At 36.5% G+C, this 19,149-nt stretch overlaps 2 protein-coding genes across 49 annotated transcripts in view; both read right to left on the reverse strand.

Moving 5' to 3' along the window:
* CLASP2 (cytoplasmic linker associated protein 2) overlaps positions 1-19,149 on the reverse strand; it is a 173,544-nt gene that overhangs the window by 81,655 nt on the left and 72,740 nt on the right. For all 48 annotated transcript variants that reach the window (XM_034662310.1, XM_034662303.1, XM_034662308.1 and 45 more), the window contains 6 exons: positions 14,441-14,576; positions 9,201-9,271; positions 5,606-5,665; positions 4,128-4,205; positions 3,026-3,193; positions 548-603 (listed from right to left, as the gene is read on the reverse strand). In XM_034662310.1, the coding sequence (XP_034518201.1) occupies positions 548-603; positions 3,026-3,193; positions 4,128-4,205; positions 5,606-5,665; positions 9,201-9,271; positions 14,441-14,576 (569 nt within the window). The remainder of the gene's footprint in view (positions 1-547; positions 604-3,025; positions 3,194-4,127; positions 4,206-5,605; positions 5,666-9,200; positions 9,272-14,440; positions 14,577-19,149) is intronic.
* LOC105237522 (S-adenosylmethionine decarboxylase proenzyme-like) lies at positions 14,723-17,014 on the reverse strand. Its single transcript, XM_011224709.3, is given in 2 exon segments — positions 14,723-16,086; positions 16,089-17,014. Coding segments are annotated over 2 exon segments (792 nt in total). The 5' UTR covers positions 16,393-17,014; the 3' UTR covers positions 14,723-15,598.

The following is a 19,149-nucleotide window of genomic DNA, read 5'->3' on the forward strand; positions in this document are numbered from 1 at the left end:
TATCCTTTGTAAAATTCACAAACTGTTTTGTGGATGAAGAGATGATGTTCATGACTGATTCATGAAATGAAGCACTGTACATGATAGATGGCAGCACTGTTATTTTTTTTACTATCAGAAAAATGCAATGAGTACTACTCCAGGATATCGTTATTCAGAAAATAATGCAGATTCTACCACTCTTAGGCAATGCAAATTAAGTCATTAAATTTCTGGTCTTTAGTTTTTTAGTTTTATGAAGAGTTTTATAAACTGTGAGTTATGATCCATGAATAGGCTGTGAAATCAACAGGGTGGGTCAAGACTAGCACTGTAAAGAACTGAAACAAAAGAGAAAACAGTGCATCACAAGTAAGGGTAAGTAGTGCTTCAGGGAACTTGCATTACGCTATACACTAATAAATATGTACATATATTGTATACACGACAGTGTACATATTACGTGTAGTATATGTCTATAGTATACAAACGCAGCTACAACATATATATGTGGTATTAGGTTTCTATGTAAAATATGCTATGACTCTTGCTTAGAAAGGCAGTTTACCTCTTCCAGCCACAGCTGATGGGTTTGCTGTAGACCATTTGGAAGAAAATGGACGACTGCAAGGTAATAAGAAAGACTTTTAGTAAGAAGACACAATTTATTACTCCTCTCAAAACAATTCATGAAATACTGCTGAGTTTCCTGAACAGTTTACTTCTAATTTTAATTTTCCTTTTACAAATCATTTTAGAACAGTCATTGTCATGTATCGGTGGTATCTCACTTAGATGTGAAGCAAAAATGAAATAACTAGCAATGAACGACTGCAAGCTCGACAAAGACAGGCAACCAGCTTGCTATTGTTCACTCTCGTCCTCAGCACCCATTACAGTGCTCAGCACAGAGGATGCCATAAAGCACACTCCAACACTTGTATTCCAAGATGTTTTCCTTAGAAGGAGAGAGAGAGTTACCACTAGTACACAGGGAATTTGGCATGACCAACGCCTCTTTCACCCAAGCCATAATGGCTGTGGCCACTGGCAATTCATGCAGTTATCATGTAGGTCTCATACTACCTACAGCAGTACTACTGAGCGTTACTGCATGGGATAAGAGAAACAGAGCTAAGAACTGCTGAGGATAACACGATTAGAAAGCAAAACAGCTCAAATCTCAAAGAACCCACCATCTCCTTTAGTATCTTTTTTGATTATCTTTAATTATAATGCCATTCTGCAGCCCATAGATAAATAATACATTTAAGTATATAAGAGGGATTAGGAAAGTATATCTATAAATCTTAAAAGTGGGGGGAAGAAAGAAGCAAAGACCCCAAACAGGTTAACATCAGGCTACTGAAAAATATTCTATAAGTCATTATTATCAAACTGTAAATTTGGTAGTTGGTTATTAAACCCAGTATTGTATTGTTTTTATAACTGGCCCTTAAAACTGTTATTCTATTAGCCTGAGGCAGACCACTTCAAGGTTCACAGAACTTAAAGCTGTTTATGTTTAAAGATGTTAATACTGAAATAAGATAAAATATCTTGTTTAGATACTTGCTACTTAAAGTACGGTCCATACTCAAAAGCAAAGATATCACCTAGGAACATGTTAAAAAATACAAAATCTCAGGCCCCATCCCAGATCTACTGAATTAGATTCTGCATTTTAACAAGATCTTTGGGTGATTCATAGGCACTTTAAAGTTTGAGCAAAGTAAATAAAAGTAAAGGGAAAAAAACCCAACAAAGCTCATTTGCAGCGAAGGTTTTATCACAAATTTAAACAGAAGTTTGGATAGGTTAATTATTCCTACAGTAATTACACTGAAATCGGATATCTGCTTTTATACTGGAAAATTGTAATCACTGCATTTTGGTCCAGTACTCACATGACCCTGTGAGTGCTTCCTTGAGTCTTGTGCCCTAGCTTGCCTCACTTGCCTCAACCTGGTTCCACTCCTACATTAGAGAGCTGCTGAGGCAAGCAGCAGTCTTTGTGGGGTCAAAGTCCCAAAGGGGCAGGAATCATATAGAGGTAAGCTCACATTCTGTGAGGAAACCTGCAAATACCTGAGGTCACTGCTTGGGAGTAGAGATGGCACTAGAGAGTTTAGCACCTCATAGGGCTAGAGGGATAGAAAATTAGAGTTAAGGCTGCCAAGGCAGCAAGGGTTTGAGGAAGCCAACATAATGATGAGAACAGAATTACACAGAAGGGAGTCAGATACTAGGGGGCCAAATTTCCCCTGAGGGATTTGCTAATGTTTTAAGTTGTGCAAAAGACAAGGCAGGAAAGCAGTGTGTTTTTACCAGTCACACAGTGCTGTGTCAGAGTTCTGAAGATGACTTCTGAATCCCCATTACAATTTCTCCATTATAATGCCCAAGAAAGGGGCTGCTTACTGTATGAACTATTTTGGGGGTATTAAAAAATGTATATAAAGCAGTGTTTCCCAATATTTTTCACAGACATGAACATACAGAAACAAAACTTGAATCACTAAACTCTTCACCCCAAAAGAAGTTACACTAGCATGTAATCCAATCCTTGAGACACAGACCAAAAAGTAGTACAGTTGACCCTTGAACAACACAGATTTGAACTGTGTGGGTCAACTTCTATGCAGACTTTTTTCGACAAATCCAGTACAGTGCTGTAAATGTATTTTATCTTCCTATGGTTTTCCTAATAACATTTTCTCTTCTCTACCTTACTTTATTGTAAGGATACTGTACATAACATATATACAACATACAAACTACGTGTGCATTGACTGTTTATGTTCTCAGTAAGGCTTCCAGTCAACAGTAGGCTATTAGTAGTTAAGTTTTGGAGGAGTCAAGTTATATGCAGATTTTCAACTTCCTGGTGGGTAGGCACCCCTATTGTTCAAGGGTCAACTGCACATTCCAGGTATCATTCTTTCAAGGCTTCAAGTGAAAGCAAGCAGATATCCAATCATCTAATTGAAGAAACCACAAGGACCTGGAGAGGAATAAATCAGTAATATGGTTTACATGACCTTACTTGAGACTTTCCTGTGAGCTCGAGGAGGATCTGTCTGATTGTGGAAGAGATGCCACACTGCCAGAACTCTTCAAGTAAGTTTGAAGACTCTTCTGGTAAGATGGCTCAAGGGAATTGTACAATGTTTCAGCTTCACCAGGAAAGTGGTTTCTAAGACCCATATATGTCCTGTAAAACAAACAAACAACAAAAAAGGGGAAAAAGAACATAAAGTAATAGCTTTATATAAGATGTGTATCTTCAAGAATTAAGGTGAGACCATATTAATATATCTACCACATATCAAGTGAATTTTAAAAAATATTTTATTTATTTATTTGAGAGAGAGAGAGAGATGAGGGGCAGAGGGGGCGGGAGAAATAATCTGAAGCAGAGTCCATACTGAGCACAGGGCCTGAGTAGGGGCTTGATCCCACGACTGCAAGACTGTGATCTGAGCCAAAACCAAGGGTCAGATGCTTGGCCAACTGAGCCACCCAGTCGCCCCTCAAGTGAATACTTTCTAAATTTAACAAATTTTGGTGGAAAGCCGGCAGGCTTTTGAGAAAAGCAGATCTCCGTTCAAAATCTGGCTGTGATCCTTACAGTTTGTGTGGCCTTGAGTAAACCCCCAAATCTCCAAACTTCTGTTGCCAATCTATAGAGATACCACCTTTACAGGATCATTTTCAAGTTATATGGTAATATACACCAAGTGCCCCACAGTATCAGGTACTTATTAGCACATTCTCAATAAATGACAGCTATTTTTATTCATAATGAAAGTGAGGATGTTATGATGGAATAGGAATACCGAGGATTATACAAATAATGATGTGAAGTCAACTATTAGCGATTTGGTACAGATTTTTTTAAAAGTAATCTCTACACCCAACATAGGTTTCAACTTACAACCCTGAGATCAAGAGTTGCATGCTCTACCAAATGAGCTAGCCAGGGCCCCATATATCTAGTACAGATTTAATGGAAAAAAATCTTTCTCAAATTTACTGAAGAGCTAATCAAGTAGAATACTCGAAACCCTTCTGGTATTTTCATTCTTCCAGTATAATTCCTTTCAAAGAAAAGATCCAACTGTCACAAAAATACATTACAGACTTACTTTCTTGCCTCCACTCTGGCCTCAGCATCAGCATCATGAATTCCCTTCTTAATAGTTTCAACCAGGACGGCTGCATGTCTATAAAACAAAACATCTTACTTTTTTTAAAGATTTTATGATTTTTAAGTAATCTCTACACCCAACATGGGGCTTGAACACACAATCCCGAGATTAAGAGTCTCATACTCTGCCAACTGAGCCAACCAGGTGCCCCAAAACACCTTTAGATTCATGAGCAAAACTATACTTCACCACAAATTATACTTTTTTTTTTTTTAAGATTTTATTTTTTATTTATTCGGCAGAGATAGAGACAGCCAGAGAGAGAGGGAACACAAGCAGGGGAGTGGGAGAGGAAGAAGCAGGCTCATAGCAGAAGAGCCTGATGTGGGGCTTGATCCCATAACGCCGGGATCACGCCCTGAGCCGAAGGCAGACGCTTAACCGCTGTGCCACCCAGGCGCCCCCACAAATTATACTTACTACCTACATGTTATACATCAATCACAAAGGGGCAGAAGAGATAAAAAGATTAATTAGTGCACAATAATATATCTAAGATTTTCTCATAATCCACCCCACACATTTCATTCACATATGGTTTCCTCAAGTCAAACATTAAAAAGTTGAATATAATTATGTTTATAAGGAGTCCAGATAATGTATATATGTATAGTACTCACATTTTAAATTCTTAATGAATAAAAAAAAGCCTTTGGTGTGGTTTCTCACTTACCCACCAATGTAGAAATGATCTGCTAATAGTATGATTAGTTATGATCTGACCTAACTGAATAGTAGCTGCCACAGAAGAACTTAAGGGAAACTTAGAATTATCTCATGCCTACATTAAACGACAAATTATATTTTTTTAAAAATGGGCTATAAATAGATCTAACGATTTCCATGAAAATGGAAAATCAGCAAGGTATTCAATGTAAACGCAGGTATACCCCAAGCTTCAAACTTGGAATTACTACCACGCAAATAGCCAACTAGCTAGTGACCAACTAGCTGTGCACATTCCCTCTTGTTCATCTCAGAGCTACATTAGACATCGCCCAGTATATTCCCAACCAATGACACCTGACAAGTGGCACAGAACAACTTTCCAATGAATCTCTTATTTCCTTTGAAAAGAAGGGCTTTCCTTCTATCTTAAATCATTTATTACTTGATAAATTACACCTCAGGAAACCTAAGTTACTTGTCTGGAGATATGTTTTAAAATTTCTGCCCAATTTAATCTTTTATAACCCATTCTACTTAAGAGATCCTCACTCAAACAACAAATAAAGAAGAAAATCATAGCTGCACTGAGTAAGAGAAGCTACACTACATCACAGCTTTAAGGGAAAACCAGTACAAGTAACTTTTAAGCAAAAGGAGAAATAATGCAAAAGCAATACCATCTACTTCTAAAGAACTGGTGACAATGGGGAGGAGAGGGAAGTAGGAAAGGAAGAGTCAATGCATACCTTTCCAATGAATGAGTCTGCCACTCTTGTAACAATAAATCTAAAAATTCAAATGAACGCCTGAAAAATAAAAGTTAATTAGAACCAAGTATTATAACATTATATTAAGTTATATTAATTTAAATGTTAATTTGTTTCTTCTATAATACTGCACTATGTTTTTGGTCATCTCAACTGTCAAATACTTAACTTACTTTAAGGCTCCAACTATTCCTATGCTGAATAGTTCAAAAAACCTTCAGGGTTCCCCATGATTTTACCTTAAACTGTTTGTCAAATATAAAAATTTAATACATTTCATTTAATTTAAAAAATACTTATCAAACACCTACCCTGCACTAGAAATTGAAGATACACAAAAGATGACCAAGAAAGATGGAACGGATCTCCCATTTCTGCATTTATTTTCTTTAATATGCATAATTTTTAACCAAGTATTTGTATCTTTTCTCCTAAGCCCTCTAGTTCTCAACTTCTTCAACTGTCTCATTCTTGAGTTTCTCTTCTTTCTTGGCATCTGATGACACAGTTCTCCCTTCTTTTTCTTCTTTTATTAACACATTTCCTCCACCTTCCCTTAAATAGGTGCTCACCTGGTTGGTGCTGATCTCAGCTCACTTCTCTTTCATAGTCTTTACTTGGGAAACAACATCCGTATCATCTGTACCCTTAGCTCTGACTATCAGCTATGCTTCTCACATCTAGGCCATTATCTCCAGCACTGGTTCTTCAATTCAGCTATTAAGTCAAAGTTTCAAGCAGTTCATGGTTGAACTGGACATCCCTACATAGGCGGAAACTGTCAACTCAAACACTACATTCAAAAGAACAAAGTAATTCTTACCCTCTCAAATCTATTCTTTTAGCTCATATTATATAGTTTAGAAAATGAGAAACAGGGGTTTAAATTAACTTGCCTAAAGTGACAGGACCTAAACCCTGGCATTCTGATTCCAGAACTCACAGTCTGAAGCACTTGATATCACCTCTTCACCCATATCCAATGATCAGATTCTCATTTCTACACCCAGAATCACTTGAATTATTTCCTGAATAAAATCTTCGATCAATCATCATCAATACAGTTCTAGTTCAGACCCCGCCCCTCTTACATAAGCTATAAGAATTCCTACTTAATTAAACCAATACTTCTCACTGTCCCTTTTAAATCATTGGTCATAGCTGAAATAAAAACTAAGATGGATGACACTACCTCCTCACCAAAAACTGTGAAAGTATGGAGCAATGTCAAAATTTCTCTTTGTAAACATTCAAAGACCTCTATATTCTGACTTCAACCTACTCCTGCCTTCATTACACACCCCCTGCGTCCCCTGTTAGCCTCTTTTCCTACTGAGACTTTCCATTTATCATGTGTTCTGGCTTCGATGGCCTAATGGCTCTGAAACACTCAGCAAGCTTACATCTCTGCGTAGGTTACACCCACTCAATTCCCCTAGTTATTGAATTGCTCCCCATTTTCAAGGCAATTTTACAATGCATTTCCTGACTCTCTTCTCTGTCACATTCCTATTTCTCCAATTACCACTTTCCTCAATGTAAGACAGAGATTGGTAAACCTTTTCTGTAAAGGGCCAGACAGTAAATATTTTAGACTTTGTGAACCACCTACAAGTCTCTAGCTCATATTTTTCTTCTTTCCCCCTTTATAACCACCCTTCAAAAATGTAAGAAATAATCTTTGCTTGCAGGCTGTACAAAAACTAGACTGGTTGGACAGATTTGACTAGCGAGCTGTCATTTGGTAACCTCAGACATAAGAGACCTGTGATTTTAAACAACTATTGCCAAAACTCTGAACTGCTTAAAGGCAATAATGTCTCTTTCAGCTTCTTCCTACCAGTCAAAGTACTTAAAATACATATTTATCAAGTAAAAAGAGAGTTTTTAAATAATTTTCTTTGTTACTCAAACAATAGTTACTGAAACAATAATGACCAAATGAATAAGAACAGATTTTATAAGCATATAGCAACAGAAATAATGTGAAAACATGATCAGATAGGACTATAGCTTAAATTGTTGTGAACCAAACGTCTTTCATTGCAAATATAAAAAATATAGTCATTTTCTTATGTCTGCACCCTTGCAAAAATAATTTATGATGGTTTTTGAATAAAATAAATTAAGCCAACATAATTTTTAAATAGTTAAGAAACTGAAATGAAGAAAAGAATATGAATTCAAAAAAGATGGGTACATGTATCAAATTAGCATATAAAATATGGTACTTAAATGTCTTTATTTTTAAAATTATTTCTAAAATTTATTTTTATGTAAAGAGATAAAAATAAGTAGGGTGACTAACATAATACAAATTTATTATTAAAAAAATAAATAAAATTTATTTTTAATTGTACTTGACATACAATATTGTATTAGTTTCAGGTGTATAAAAGAGTGATTTGACATTATAAAATGTTCACCACAATAACTGTAATTATGACCTGTCACCATACAAAGTTAAACAATATTACTGATTATATTTCTTAGTTGTACTTTACACATCCCTATAACTTATTCATTCTATAACTCAAATTGGTGCCTCTTAATCCCCTTCAACCTATTCTGCCCATCCACCTCCCCCAGGCAACCATCAATTAGTTCTCTGTATTTATGAATGTTCATTTAAGATTCCACATATAAGTAAAATCACATGGTATGATTCAGTTTTGCTTTCTTTTTCTTTCTTTCTTGTTTTTTTAAGTAGGCTCCATGCCCAGCATGGAACCCAATATAGGGCTTGAACTCACGTCCCCTAGATCAAAACCTGGGCCAAGACCAAGAGCTGGACATTCAACCAACTGAGCCATCCAGGTGTCCCTGATTCAATTTTTGTACGAATGTATGTATGTATGTATGTATGTCTTTCTTTATGTAAGTAAGTACTCTGAACACCCAACAGGGGGCTCCCAACTGATGACCTGGAGATCAAGAGTCACATGCTCTTCCAACTGAGTCAGTCAGGCGCCCCCGATTCTTCACAATTTTCTTAAACATCAAATGTACAAATCTTGTTTTTGTTGTCTTTAGTATTGATGGTGACAGTGATAACATTAAAAAACAGCAGAAATCATAAGGAGAGACAGAGACTGACAGATTGACCTGATATGGCTATTCACTCTGTTCCAAACACTACACTGAATTCTACTGATGTGTATCTCATTTTAATGTCTATCTCATTTTATCCTCACAATTCTATGGGATCAATATCATTAGTCATACTAACATATGTAGATAATGAAGTTCAGAGCAGTTTAAATTGCCCAAGGTAGGACAGTCAGTGGCAGTTGTAGGACTCTAGCAAAGGCCTGACTCTAGACTCCATCCTCTCTGAAGACTAGGCAACCAGTGGCCCAAAGAAACCAAAGCTTAATATGATAAAACTGAGAAACATGAGTGGTTATAATGATCATTTCATTCCTTTTTCCTTATAGGACATAAGATAAAAAAAAAATTTACTAAGGTCTCTAGAAGGCAAGAAATTAGTGATAACTAATTTTTGCACCAGAATAAGAATTAAACATAATACAATATTAAAGCTACTAAAATTTTTTTTTCCCTCAAAACTTACCTTCTTACAGGAACTGATTTTGATGTGCAATTGCTTGTTATTAAAGGTATAAGTCTGGGTACATGAGTATGCTGAAAAAGATGTTTTAGAAAAGGTTGAAAAATATTGTCCATTTCACATAATCCCTTCTTCTATTTGCCTTACAACCAAGTATTTAGATATATTGGAACAGAACAAAAAAACCCATGAAATCAGATGTGGAAAGAATTTAAAACTGTCAGTTTCCCCAATTAAAGTAACAGTAATAATGACATGGTTTCAGAAAGGCAGGTGTGAGTGAAATACTATATAAGAAAGAGAAGTTAATTGTGTAATTGCAAAGACCTATTCGGACAGTGTATTTTTGGGAAGGGACTACTAGAGGGAATGGGCATGCATCTGTCATGCTTTCTGAGGTGCCATGGCTACTGCTGGTGGAAACTAATAACTACTAAGTCAACAAAGCAAGTAACCAGAAAGAATCTGCACAACTAACTACTGGGAATGCACTTGGAAATGGTGATTTTAATGTAACTTTCATTGTGGCTGAGCCACAGCTATCTAGAATTCAGGTAAAGTTCAACAAATACAATCTTTTTTTTTTTTTTTTGAAGATTTATTTATTTGAGAGAGCGAGAGAGAGTGTGTGCCAGTGCGGGGGGGGGGGCAGAGTGAGAGGGAGAGAAAGAATCTCAAGAGGACTCCCTGCTGAGCGCAGAGTCCATGATGCAGGGCTGGATCCCACAGCTGAAACCAAGAGTTGGACGCTTAACTGACTGAGCCACACAGGTGCCCCAACAGACATAATCTTCTGATTTTTTTTTTTAAGATTTTTATTTTATTTATTCGACAGAGATAGAGACAGCCAGTGAGAGAGGGAACACAAGCAGGGGGAGTGGGAGAGGAAGAAGCAGGATCATAGTGGAGGAGCCTGATGTGGGGCTCGATCCCATAACGCTGGGATCACACCCTGAGCCGAAGGCAGACGCTTAACCGCTGTGCCACCCAGGCGCCCCTAATCTTCTGATTTTTATATCAGTAATTCTTAAAAGCTCTTCTATAGTGAAGTAAACACTAAAAAGTGCATAAGAGACAAGAATAAAATAGTAATCTAGGCATACATATCTAATGCTTTAAATATCCTACTTTTTCTTCTGAGCTAATGGTACAAGATGGATTACTTAGAAAGCAGGTTCTGACATGAAGTCTAGCATACAGGATATTAAGAAGTGCCCTTGGAATCAACACCTGTAGAAGGGAGGTGAAGGAAGCAGGAATTGGGCGACGAAGAAATCAATCTGATTCAGCCACAGGATATCTTCGCTAAAAGCCATTAGGGAGCTCTGGAGTTAAAATGGCCCTTCGGAGTAGTCTTGAATTGGTTTAAAATGGCCAAAACTTTATACTTCCACATCAATCAGTTATTGGATGTGGGTCATAAAGTAGGGACAGGACTTGGAAAAGGCAGGTCTCTGCAGCTGAGGCAATCCTTGAAGAGGAGGCTGCTAAAGGCTGTCTGCCAGTATTCCAGTATCGGAAAAACAAGTCTTTCACTAAAGGAGAATATTTATCACATCTGTGCCTGTTATAACTAACTCAACCAAAATAAAAGTGCAAACTTTTTTCAGCTATTACAGAGGAAAACCACCTATAGACCTGAAGTTGTTCAAAACGAGAATTATACAACACTCAGCATGCAAGGGCTCTGAGGACTTGTTTCCTACAGCACCCAGAACAACCCATTCCCGAAACACTGCTATGGAGTTAAAGCGCAAGGAGACCCCCCAGTCACAACACACCATATAGGTCTTACCCACCATCCTTTTCCCCTCTCTCATAACCTCCCCAAAACCCTACTGCTGATGAGCCCACATTCAACACAGTGGGAGGGACAGGGAGATACAGTGACCTATTACTACAACATATTCAGGGGGAGCTGCATCAAAGGAAAATAAAAAGTGAACCTCACAGTTACAAGTGACACATTTCAACTAAACACCAAGTCAGACGATTTAGATTTTAATGTTAATACATTTTCAGAATCCTGGGATCAAGCCTGCATTGGGCTCTGCACTCAGTGGGGAGTCTGCTTGTCCCTCTCCCTCTGCCCCTCCTCCAACTCATGTGTGTGCATGCGCTCTCTCTCAAATAAATAATAAAAAACAAGGCATGCAAAGATAAACACGCACCAGAAACTGGGTACACACTAAATCAAACAAATTACGCAGAACCAATTAAAAACTGGTTAGTAAGAGTTTACTAACAATGGTCAGGAATGAAAGAAGTAAAAAACTACAATTTTCAATTGCTGAAAATGAAAATGTTTTTGTTCAATTTAATGGTTAAGGGAAAAACATCATGAATGAGATAAAAAGTAAACTTTTTTTAAAATGTGAGGGAAGAAAAACAGGTTTTATTCTGGATCTGATCAAGAATAAGGAACTTCAAAGAAAATAAGAAACTTGTAAGAAAAAGCACAATGAACAGAAAACAAAAATAACAGGAAAAAAACACTATTTCAAAATGGTAATAGTAAAAAACTTTGACCATACATAAAACAAAGTAAGAATTGTTAGGAAAATGAAACTGACAAAAATCTAGAATCAGAATTTGCCAGATAAAGTACATTTAAAAAAAAATGAGACCATAAAGATTTTGAATAATATGAAATATCAGGCTAGATTTCGAGATGAACAAAGTACTCTATAAATAAACAAATTCCATATTCTGCAAGTACCAAAAGACTACCTATATAAATTTAGGATGTACTGGGACACAAATAAAATTCAAGGCATTCACTGAAGAAGAAATTGTATATCCAAATTCTCTGATCAGAATGTAATGAAATTATACTAAGGATAACAAGAGTAACAAAAGAACCAACTGAAAATGCAAATAATATCATTATGTAATTCAAAGAGGGCATTGAAATGAAAATTACAAGTGATAAATATAATTCGGTAAATCTAAATCACTGCGATGCTGCCAATGCCAAACTCACAAGAAAACCTACAGCCTTATAATATTAAATAACAAAAACTGCAACAAATTATCTAAGGACATACCACAAAGACCTAGGAAAAAAAAAGAAGAGAATGCAAGTCAAAGAAAGGAATTAAGAAACTAAAAGATTAGAAAAAACTGAAGAACACCCTTGAAAACAATAAAACTAAAATCTGAAGCTTATAAAAGAACCATAAACAATGCTTCTGGCAGATGTAAAAAATAATAATAGTAATAATAACAATATTGTAACAAGAAAAAATGGTAATAGAACCACAGTTGTAGAGACTTTTTTTTTTTTACTTAAGAGAATACAGTATACAACCTCATGCCAAAGATTCTTAAAATCTATATGAAAAGGATATGCTGAATAAGACAAGTAACAATTCAAAATGAAATACAAAAGTGCCCAGAGTCTAAAATACTAGATATATGTAAAACAGGAGAAGTACAGGAAATTCTATAAAGACTCATATATTAAAATGAAAGCCAAAATCTTAACTGAAGTATTAGCCAGATGAATCTAGCAGTATCATGATACACAATGGCCAAAAATTCAGTTCATGAATGTACAATGGATAAATAAAAAGAGAATAATTTCTAAAGATATTAAATAGCTGATAAATAGTTTATAAGATTTCACATCTATTCCTGATCAAAATTTAGCAAAATTATGAACAGAAGGAAACTCCCATAATCTAATATAGAGTATCCATAGAAACCCGCACCAAACATCTTATTTAAAGTACTCCCATTAGACTCAGACAAAACAAAGATCTCAATAATTCCTACTACTTTTCAACACAGTTACAAAGGTGCTGGATTTACAGAATCTTAAAAAAAAAATTAAAACAGAAAAGGATTCATAGCTTTCTAAATAGGCACTTGATTTCACTGCTGAAAAAAACCTGGTGCAGCAGTACTGAAATGAAACTTCATTTCTTTAACAGGAAAGAACAAAATGATCAAAGAAACTGAATAGGAGTTTAGAAAACAGATTCATATACTTAATGGAAATTTATTACGTGAACATGCTGGCACTGCAAGAAAAGACCGAATTATACATGCCACTGAGTCAACTGGTTTTGTATTTGGGGGGAAAAAATCATACTAGATAACCATACTTCACAAGGAAACAAAATCCAGTTAGATCTAAATGTAAGAAGCAATATTTTAAAGTTTCAAACAACTGGATATTCTAATTGTGAAATGGGGAAGGTCATTTTAACTATTCCAAAACCCATAAAAAGCATTGTCTCAATACATAAAAATTTAAAAGTTCTATATATAATAATAGCTTAAACAATATTTGAAGAACTGACAGACTGGTAGAAAATCATACCTACAACATCTGTAACACAGAATCAATACACTTATGATACATAAAAAGACCTTCGAAATCAGTGAGGAAAAAATGTACAAAGAGTATAAACTGGCAATCCACTGAAGAATTCTGAAAGGAAAATAAATACCTAATGTCTCTAGTAATCTAAGAAATGTAAAGTAGAATATGAAATAATATTTCATTTACCAAATTATAAGGCCTTTAAGAGACTGATAATACACAATGCTGGAAAAGGATGGAGAAAAAGGACTCCATAAACTTCGGGGGAAGAATGGTGAGGATGATTTAATGCCTTTAACAGAGAACCAATCTAGACATTAAGAAGAATTATATGGATGGACAAGGGAAGCTGCCCAAGTACATGGAGCTTAAAAAACAAGTTAAAAAACATCATTTATATGTATGTAAAATATAAATATGTTTATATTTTGTAATAAAGACAGTTTGTATAGGCATAGAATAGAAGTTCGGAAAAGTATATATTGAATGGCTTGAGTGATTAGTTGTAGAATTCAAGAGGGGTGTTTTTTTTAACTCTGTGTTTTTGGGGGCACATTCAAAATATGGAAGATGAGAAATACTAAGAGTTTGCCTGTCATACCACTGCTTATAACATTTTTCTGTTTTACATTACTACCTGTAACATAATTACACACACACACACATACATAAGTACATGTACCTGTGTATATTATATTCTGTATGCAAGCATGTTTACTTGGTAACCTTCTGTATTATTTAAATGTTCTATAATAACTGTAATAACCATGTATTGCTTTTATTTCAGAAAAGTCACTCAAAAGTGATTTTCCTTCGGGGTTAAAAAAAAAAAAAGTACCAATTACTTATTTAAGTATATTGAAAACAGAGAGGGGGGAGGAGTGAGGGAGAAAGACAGAAAAGAAGAACCTACCCGAATGATGAATCTGATAGCCGCACATCCAGAAGTTGCCATGACTTTTGCACTATTGGGGACGAGATTAAAAAGTGTAGGTACAATGGCTTCAGCGCCATGATCAAATTTGTTTCCCAAAACTGTTGAAAGATGTCTACAAAGGAAGACAAAAAAATTTTTTTTAAATATTAAGTATAGTAGACTATATAATTTAAAAATATTCTTACTGAATTAACTTAAAATTTTTATTTTAACTACTTCTAATGGCAAAAAAAACAAAAGAGAAAGATAAGTGCAAATATTACTTCATTTCCTTGTTTTTCCCACCCTTTAACTGTCTAGTCCAAAGTTGAAATTTGGCATTTTACCATCTCTGTCTTTTCAAAGATTTTATTTATTTGTTTATTTAGAGACAGAGTGCAGGGAGCGGGGAGGGGGGAGACAGAATCCCTCCCTCTTTTTTTTTTTTTTAAACAGTGTATTGCTTTATGGGCGGGGTTGGGAGGCAAGACACCATGGTGAGGAACAAAATCTATCAAAGGAAGTACAGGTACAGGAAGCAATAATGTTATAGTAGTAATACACAAAATGGGTAACTGCAATCATTTTCTTAAGAGGACCTGACTCGTGAAAGATAAACTTTAACTGCCGCTGCAAAAAAGCATCAGTATGAAGTAGAAACTGGTAATATTAGTAGAGAATATATTCTAGAAAGTGGAGGTAACTGGATGTAAAATCCTGGCAGCAATTTAATAGAACAGTTCCAGATGATTAGGCTGAGGCCAACACCTAATGAGGACGAAAGCCTTGTCTGTGGGGAATTTTGGATGATACCTGGATAAGTATTATACTGTGCGTAAACCAAATTGAATTGTTTTCACAAGTGTTGTAAAGTTTCATATAGTAAAAGGTTTTTTCTATATGTACTTCAATTTCACAGCAAGAGTGGCATAGGATACCTAAACACAGAAGAGAGCATTCATGAATGATATCTAACTCCTTGATATAACAATGCATACAATTCAAAATGATTACACTATCATTACATCTAGGGCTTTCTGCAGCAACAAGGTGGTGGTTATGGAAAGCATGGCCCCTGATATCAATATATAAAAAGCAGCCAGCACCTCCTTCTATGTGTGTTCTCTTCTTGCGTTTTTTTCTTCATTTTATTAATCAATTCTGTTGTTGTTGCTGCTTCTTAGCAAAACTGGTAAAAAGAAAATTGTAATCATTGAACATAGCACTCTGGCAATCAAGACGTTTGAAGCCTTCAATCTTCTGGGGTGAAGAAAGCACTGTGCGGCATTTAGAACTCTGATTTACAAACAGGACTGTCACAAATTTTCCTGGCATGAAGACTTCCACAACTTCCCCGATCAGGTCATCATAAGAGGTCTGACTAAAGTTTGTTTCAAAGCTAACATAAGAAAATTCTGGTTCTGGAGTGATGTGAATAGTCCAATAAGCTCCATCCGATTTCACTTCATTCATCAAATACCCAGAAAGATTGAAAAGTGTGGCATCAGTGACAGAACCTGGTCTCAGGTCATGAATTCCACTCTCACAAGTGACATCCTTTGCAGTGACACCATCTTTCATGAAGAACTGGTCCATAACTGCTGGGTCAAATTCACTCATCAGAATTTCCAGGGTTTGATCTGATTGATCACCCTAGTCTCTGGGAAACCCAAAGTATGCAGGTACCAATAGTCGGAATTCATATCACCCATACAATATGCTGCTCCATTTGGGAAAATTGCATTAAGAAACTCTATTGCTTCCGGGAAATTCCGGTGTGGGTACCCTTGATGAGAAGGTTTCATGAAATTCTTACGAGAATAAAAGAAGCTTTGAATCAAATCAAACCCACTGTAATCCCTAGCAAGTTTCAACAGGGAAACCAGTGCTTTTACCAAGAAGGTGGTATCACATGTCTTCAAAATGAAACATCTCTTGGAGACAAACATGCTACTCTCACTGAGTACATAAGCTTCCGGCTTGTCAGTTTTTGTCACACTTATGAATGAACACTGCACATCCTTCAGAAGTATGTCCCACTCAGATCTGGGAATGGTGTGAAGATCTCCAGATCCTTGATGTGCATCAGGCTGCTGCCTGGAGAACCAAACCTCCAGCAGCTTCTCGGTCCCTTTGAAAAAATGTGCAGCACTTCCATTGTAAGACTAGCAAACAACCAACAACTACAGAAAATCAACTAAATTAAATCTCTTTTCCCACCGTTGTGGATTGTTCCAGCTGGGTTACTAAAGTTTAGGTTCCTTTTTTTTTTTTTTGCTATAATTTTATATTAACTTTTTTTTTTAAAGGATTTATAAAATTTTCCCGGTTTTTGTGAGCGAAAGTTGAATGTAAGTCTGTTGGAAATAGAGGCAGATGCAGCTCATTGTCTTGTAGTCTGCTGTTTCCCTGTTAGAGACAGTAGAGCGAGTGCTAGCTGATGTGGCCAGCCACACTGTGGAAGCCGGGGAGAGAGAATCTCAAGTAGATTCGACGCTGAGTGCAGAGCCCACAGGGCTCAATCCCATGACCCCAAGATCATGACCTGAGCTGAAATCAAGAGTCAGATGCTTAACTGACTGAGCTCCCCAGGCACCCCCACTTTTAAAAAAAAGATTTTATTTATTTTTTATTTTGGGGGGACAGATGACGAGGGAGAGGGACAAGCAGACTCCCCACTGAGCACAGAGGCCAACAGGGAGCTCAATCCCAGGTCCCCGAGATCATGACCTGCCAAAATCAAGAACTGGATGCTCAACCGACTAAGCCGCCCAAGAGCCCCTCCAGGTGCCCCTTTACCACCTTTTTACAATGGGGGAAGAGAAGCCATCTGATCTCAGAATTTAACCATTATCTTGCCAGGTAAAACATTCAGCCCTGATTGACCTGACCTTTAGTCTTTATCCATCATATATTTCTATTCTGATGCCCCAACATCAATCTTAAATTCAACATATTTTATGAACAAGTTCAAAATCTTACCCAAATTAGTATTCCTCAAGACAGTCTCTATTTCTATTAATGTTACCACTACTGTTTTAGTCTGAAATACTCCCTTACATCTTTGGTGTAGGGTTTCAGAATTCTGGACTGAAAATACAATTCTACTATACATTAGTTAGTTGGGTGACCCTAAGGACATCTGTCTTCTCTTTCCAATTCAGAGTTAAACAATTACATTCAGTCTTTAATTGCATGATTTAGTTAGAACACTTAAGAAGGATGCTGTCATCACAGTCCTGACAATGCTTGCAGTTTTGGTTACTTTCTATATATTTATGTTTTATTTAAAATACACTGTTGGGATATAATTAGCTCTAAAAATTCAGGTTCTTGATTCATAGAGGAACTCAGACCTATTTACTAGTGTTCATTTATACTTTCAAGTTTTCTAATGTCTCAGCTTGTGGGCAAAAAGGAACCTCAGGGGCACCTGGGTGGCTCAGTCAGTTGAGCGTCTGCCTTCAGTTCAGGTCATGATCCTGGGATCCCGGGATCCGGCCCGCAATGGGCTCCCTGCTCAGTGAGGTGCCTGCTTCTCTCTCCCCCTCTGCTGTTCCCCCTGCTTGTGTGCTCTCTTTTTCCGTCAAATAAATAAATAAAATCTTAAAAAAAGAAAAAAAAAGGTAAACTCAAATCAGAAGCAAGGAGGTACCACCTGTGTCTGGATAGTGTGGTCTTCCTTTGAAGAGTGAGTTCTGTTCTGGTAGGCAGGTGATGTACTTGGGAATCAGCTTGATCTTTATCAGTTTATCGTAAGGAGCCTTACTTTAAAACTACTTTAGTACTATTTCTACACAATGGCCCTTCTGGGATCTCTACCAAATGCCCTGGGTATTCAACTAGGTTTCTCCATTCTGGCTCATCAGAACTTGAACTTCTCCCAGCCCATATGAGCTCTGGGAACTGTTGTTTACCTTATAGCCTCCAGCACTAGTTCTTTCCCATCCTCAGGGAGTTGCACCTTCCACATGCACAGATAAGTATTCAGCTAGACTCATGGGATCCCTTATGTGGTTCTCTATAGCTCCTTCGCTGCTTCTCTCTCTACTCTCCAGGATTCTGCACTGCAAATTTTAACCACTTCAATCTTTAGAAACTCCGATCTGTTTCTTCAACTCAATGACACTGTCTTGCTCTGCCTGGGTGCTTCCTCTCTTCTCCATGGTCCAGAAAGTACATCCAGGTCAAAACTGTGCTGATCACATACCGCTCAACTGATTTATTTCTTTCAAGAATCACAATCTCGCTCTGTCCACTGTTCATCATCTATAAATAGCTGTTTTATATGTTTTATCCAATTTTCTTCAAGAGAGCTAGCTCTGTACCAGTTACTGCAACATTGCTAGAAGCAGAACTCTCACCATGGAATATTTTTCAAGGTTTTATTTTATAGATTTTTTTTCCTTCTTATTCTTGCTTTTAAAAGATATCCAATTATATTTGTATATTGACTTGTATCTAGCATCTTGCTCAAGTCCCTTAATTAAAATAATTTGTCTATATATTCTTGTGGTTTTCTGCATGATAACTGTTTATCATCTGTTAATAAGGGCAGTTTTGTTCCTCACAGTTTTTATTTCCTGGGCTTTCTTCCCCCCATTCTGACCAGGACATCTATGCAATTCTGATTAGAAGTATTAATAGTAGGCATCTTTGTGTTTCCCATCTTCACAGGAATGCTTATATAGCAACAATACACAGAT

The sequence above is a fragment of the Ailuropoda melanoleuca genome, chromosome 6, assembly GCF_002007445.2.
Source record: "Ailuropoda melanoleuca isolate Jingjing chromosome 6, ASM200744v2, whole genome shotgun sequence".
In the NCBI taxonomy this organism is placed as follows: domain Eukaryota; kingdom Metazoa; phylum Chordata; class Mammalia; order Carnivora; family Ursidae; genus Ailuropoda; species Ailuropoda melanoleuca.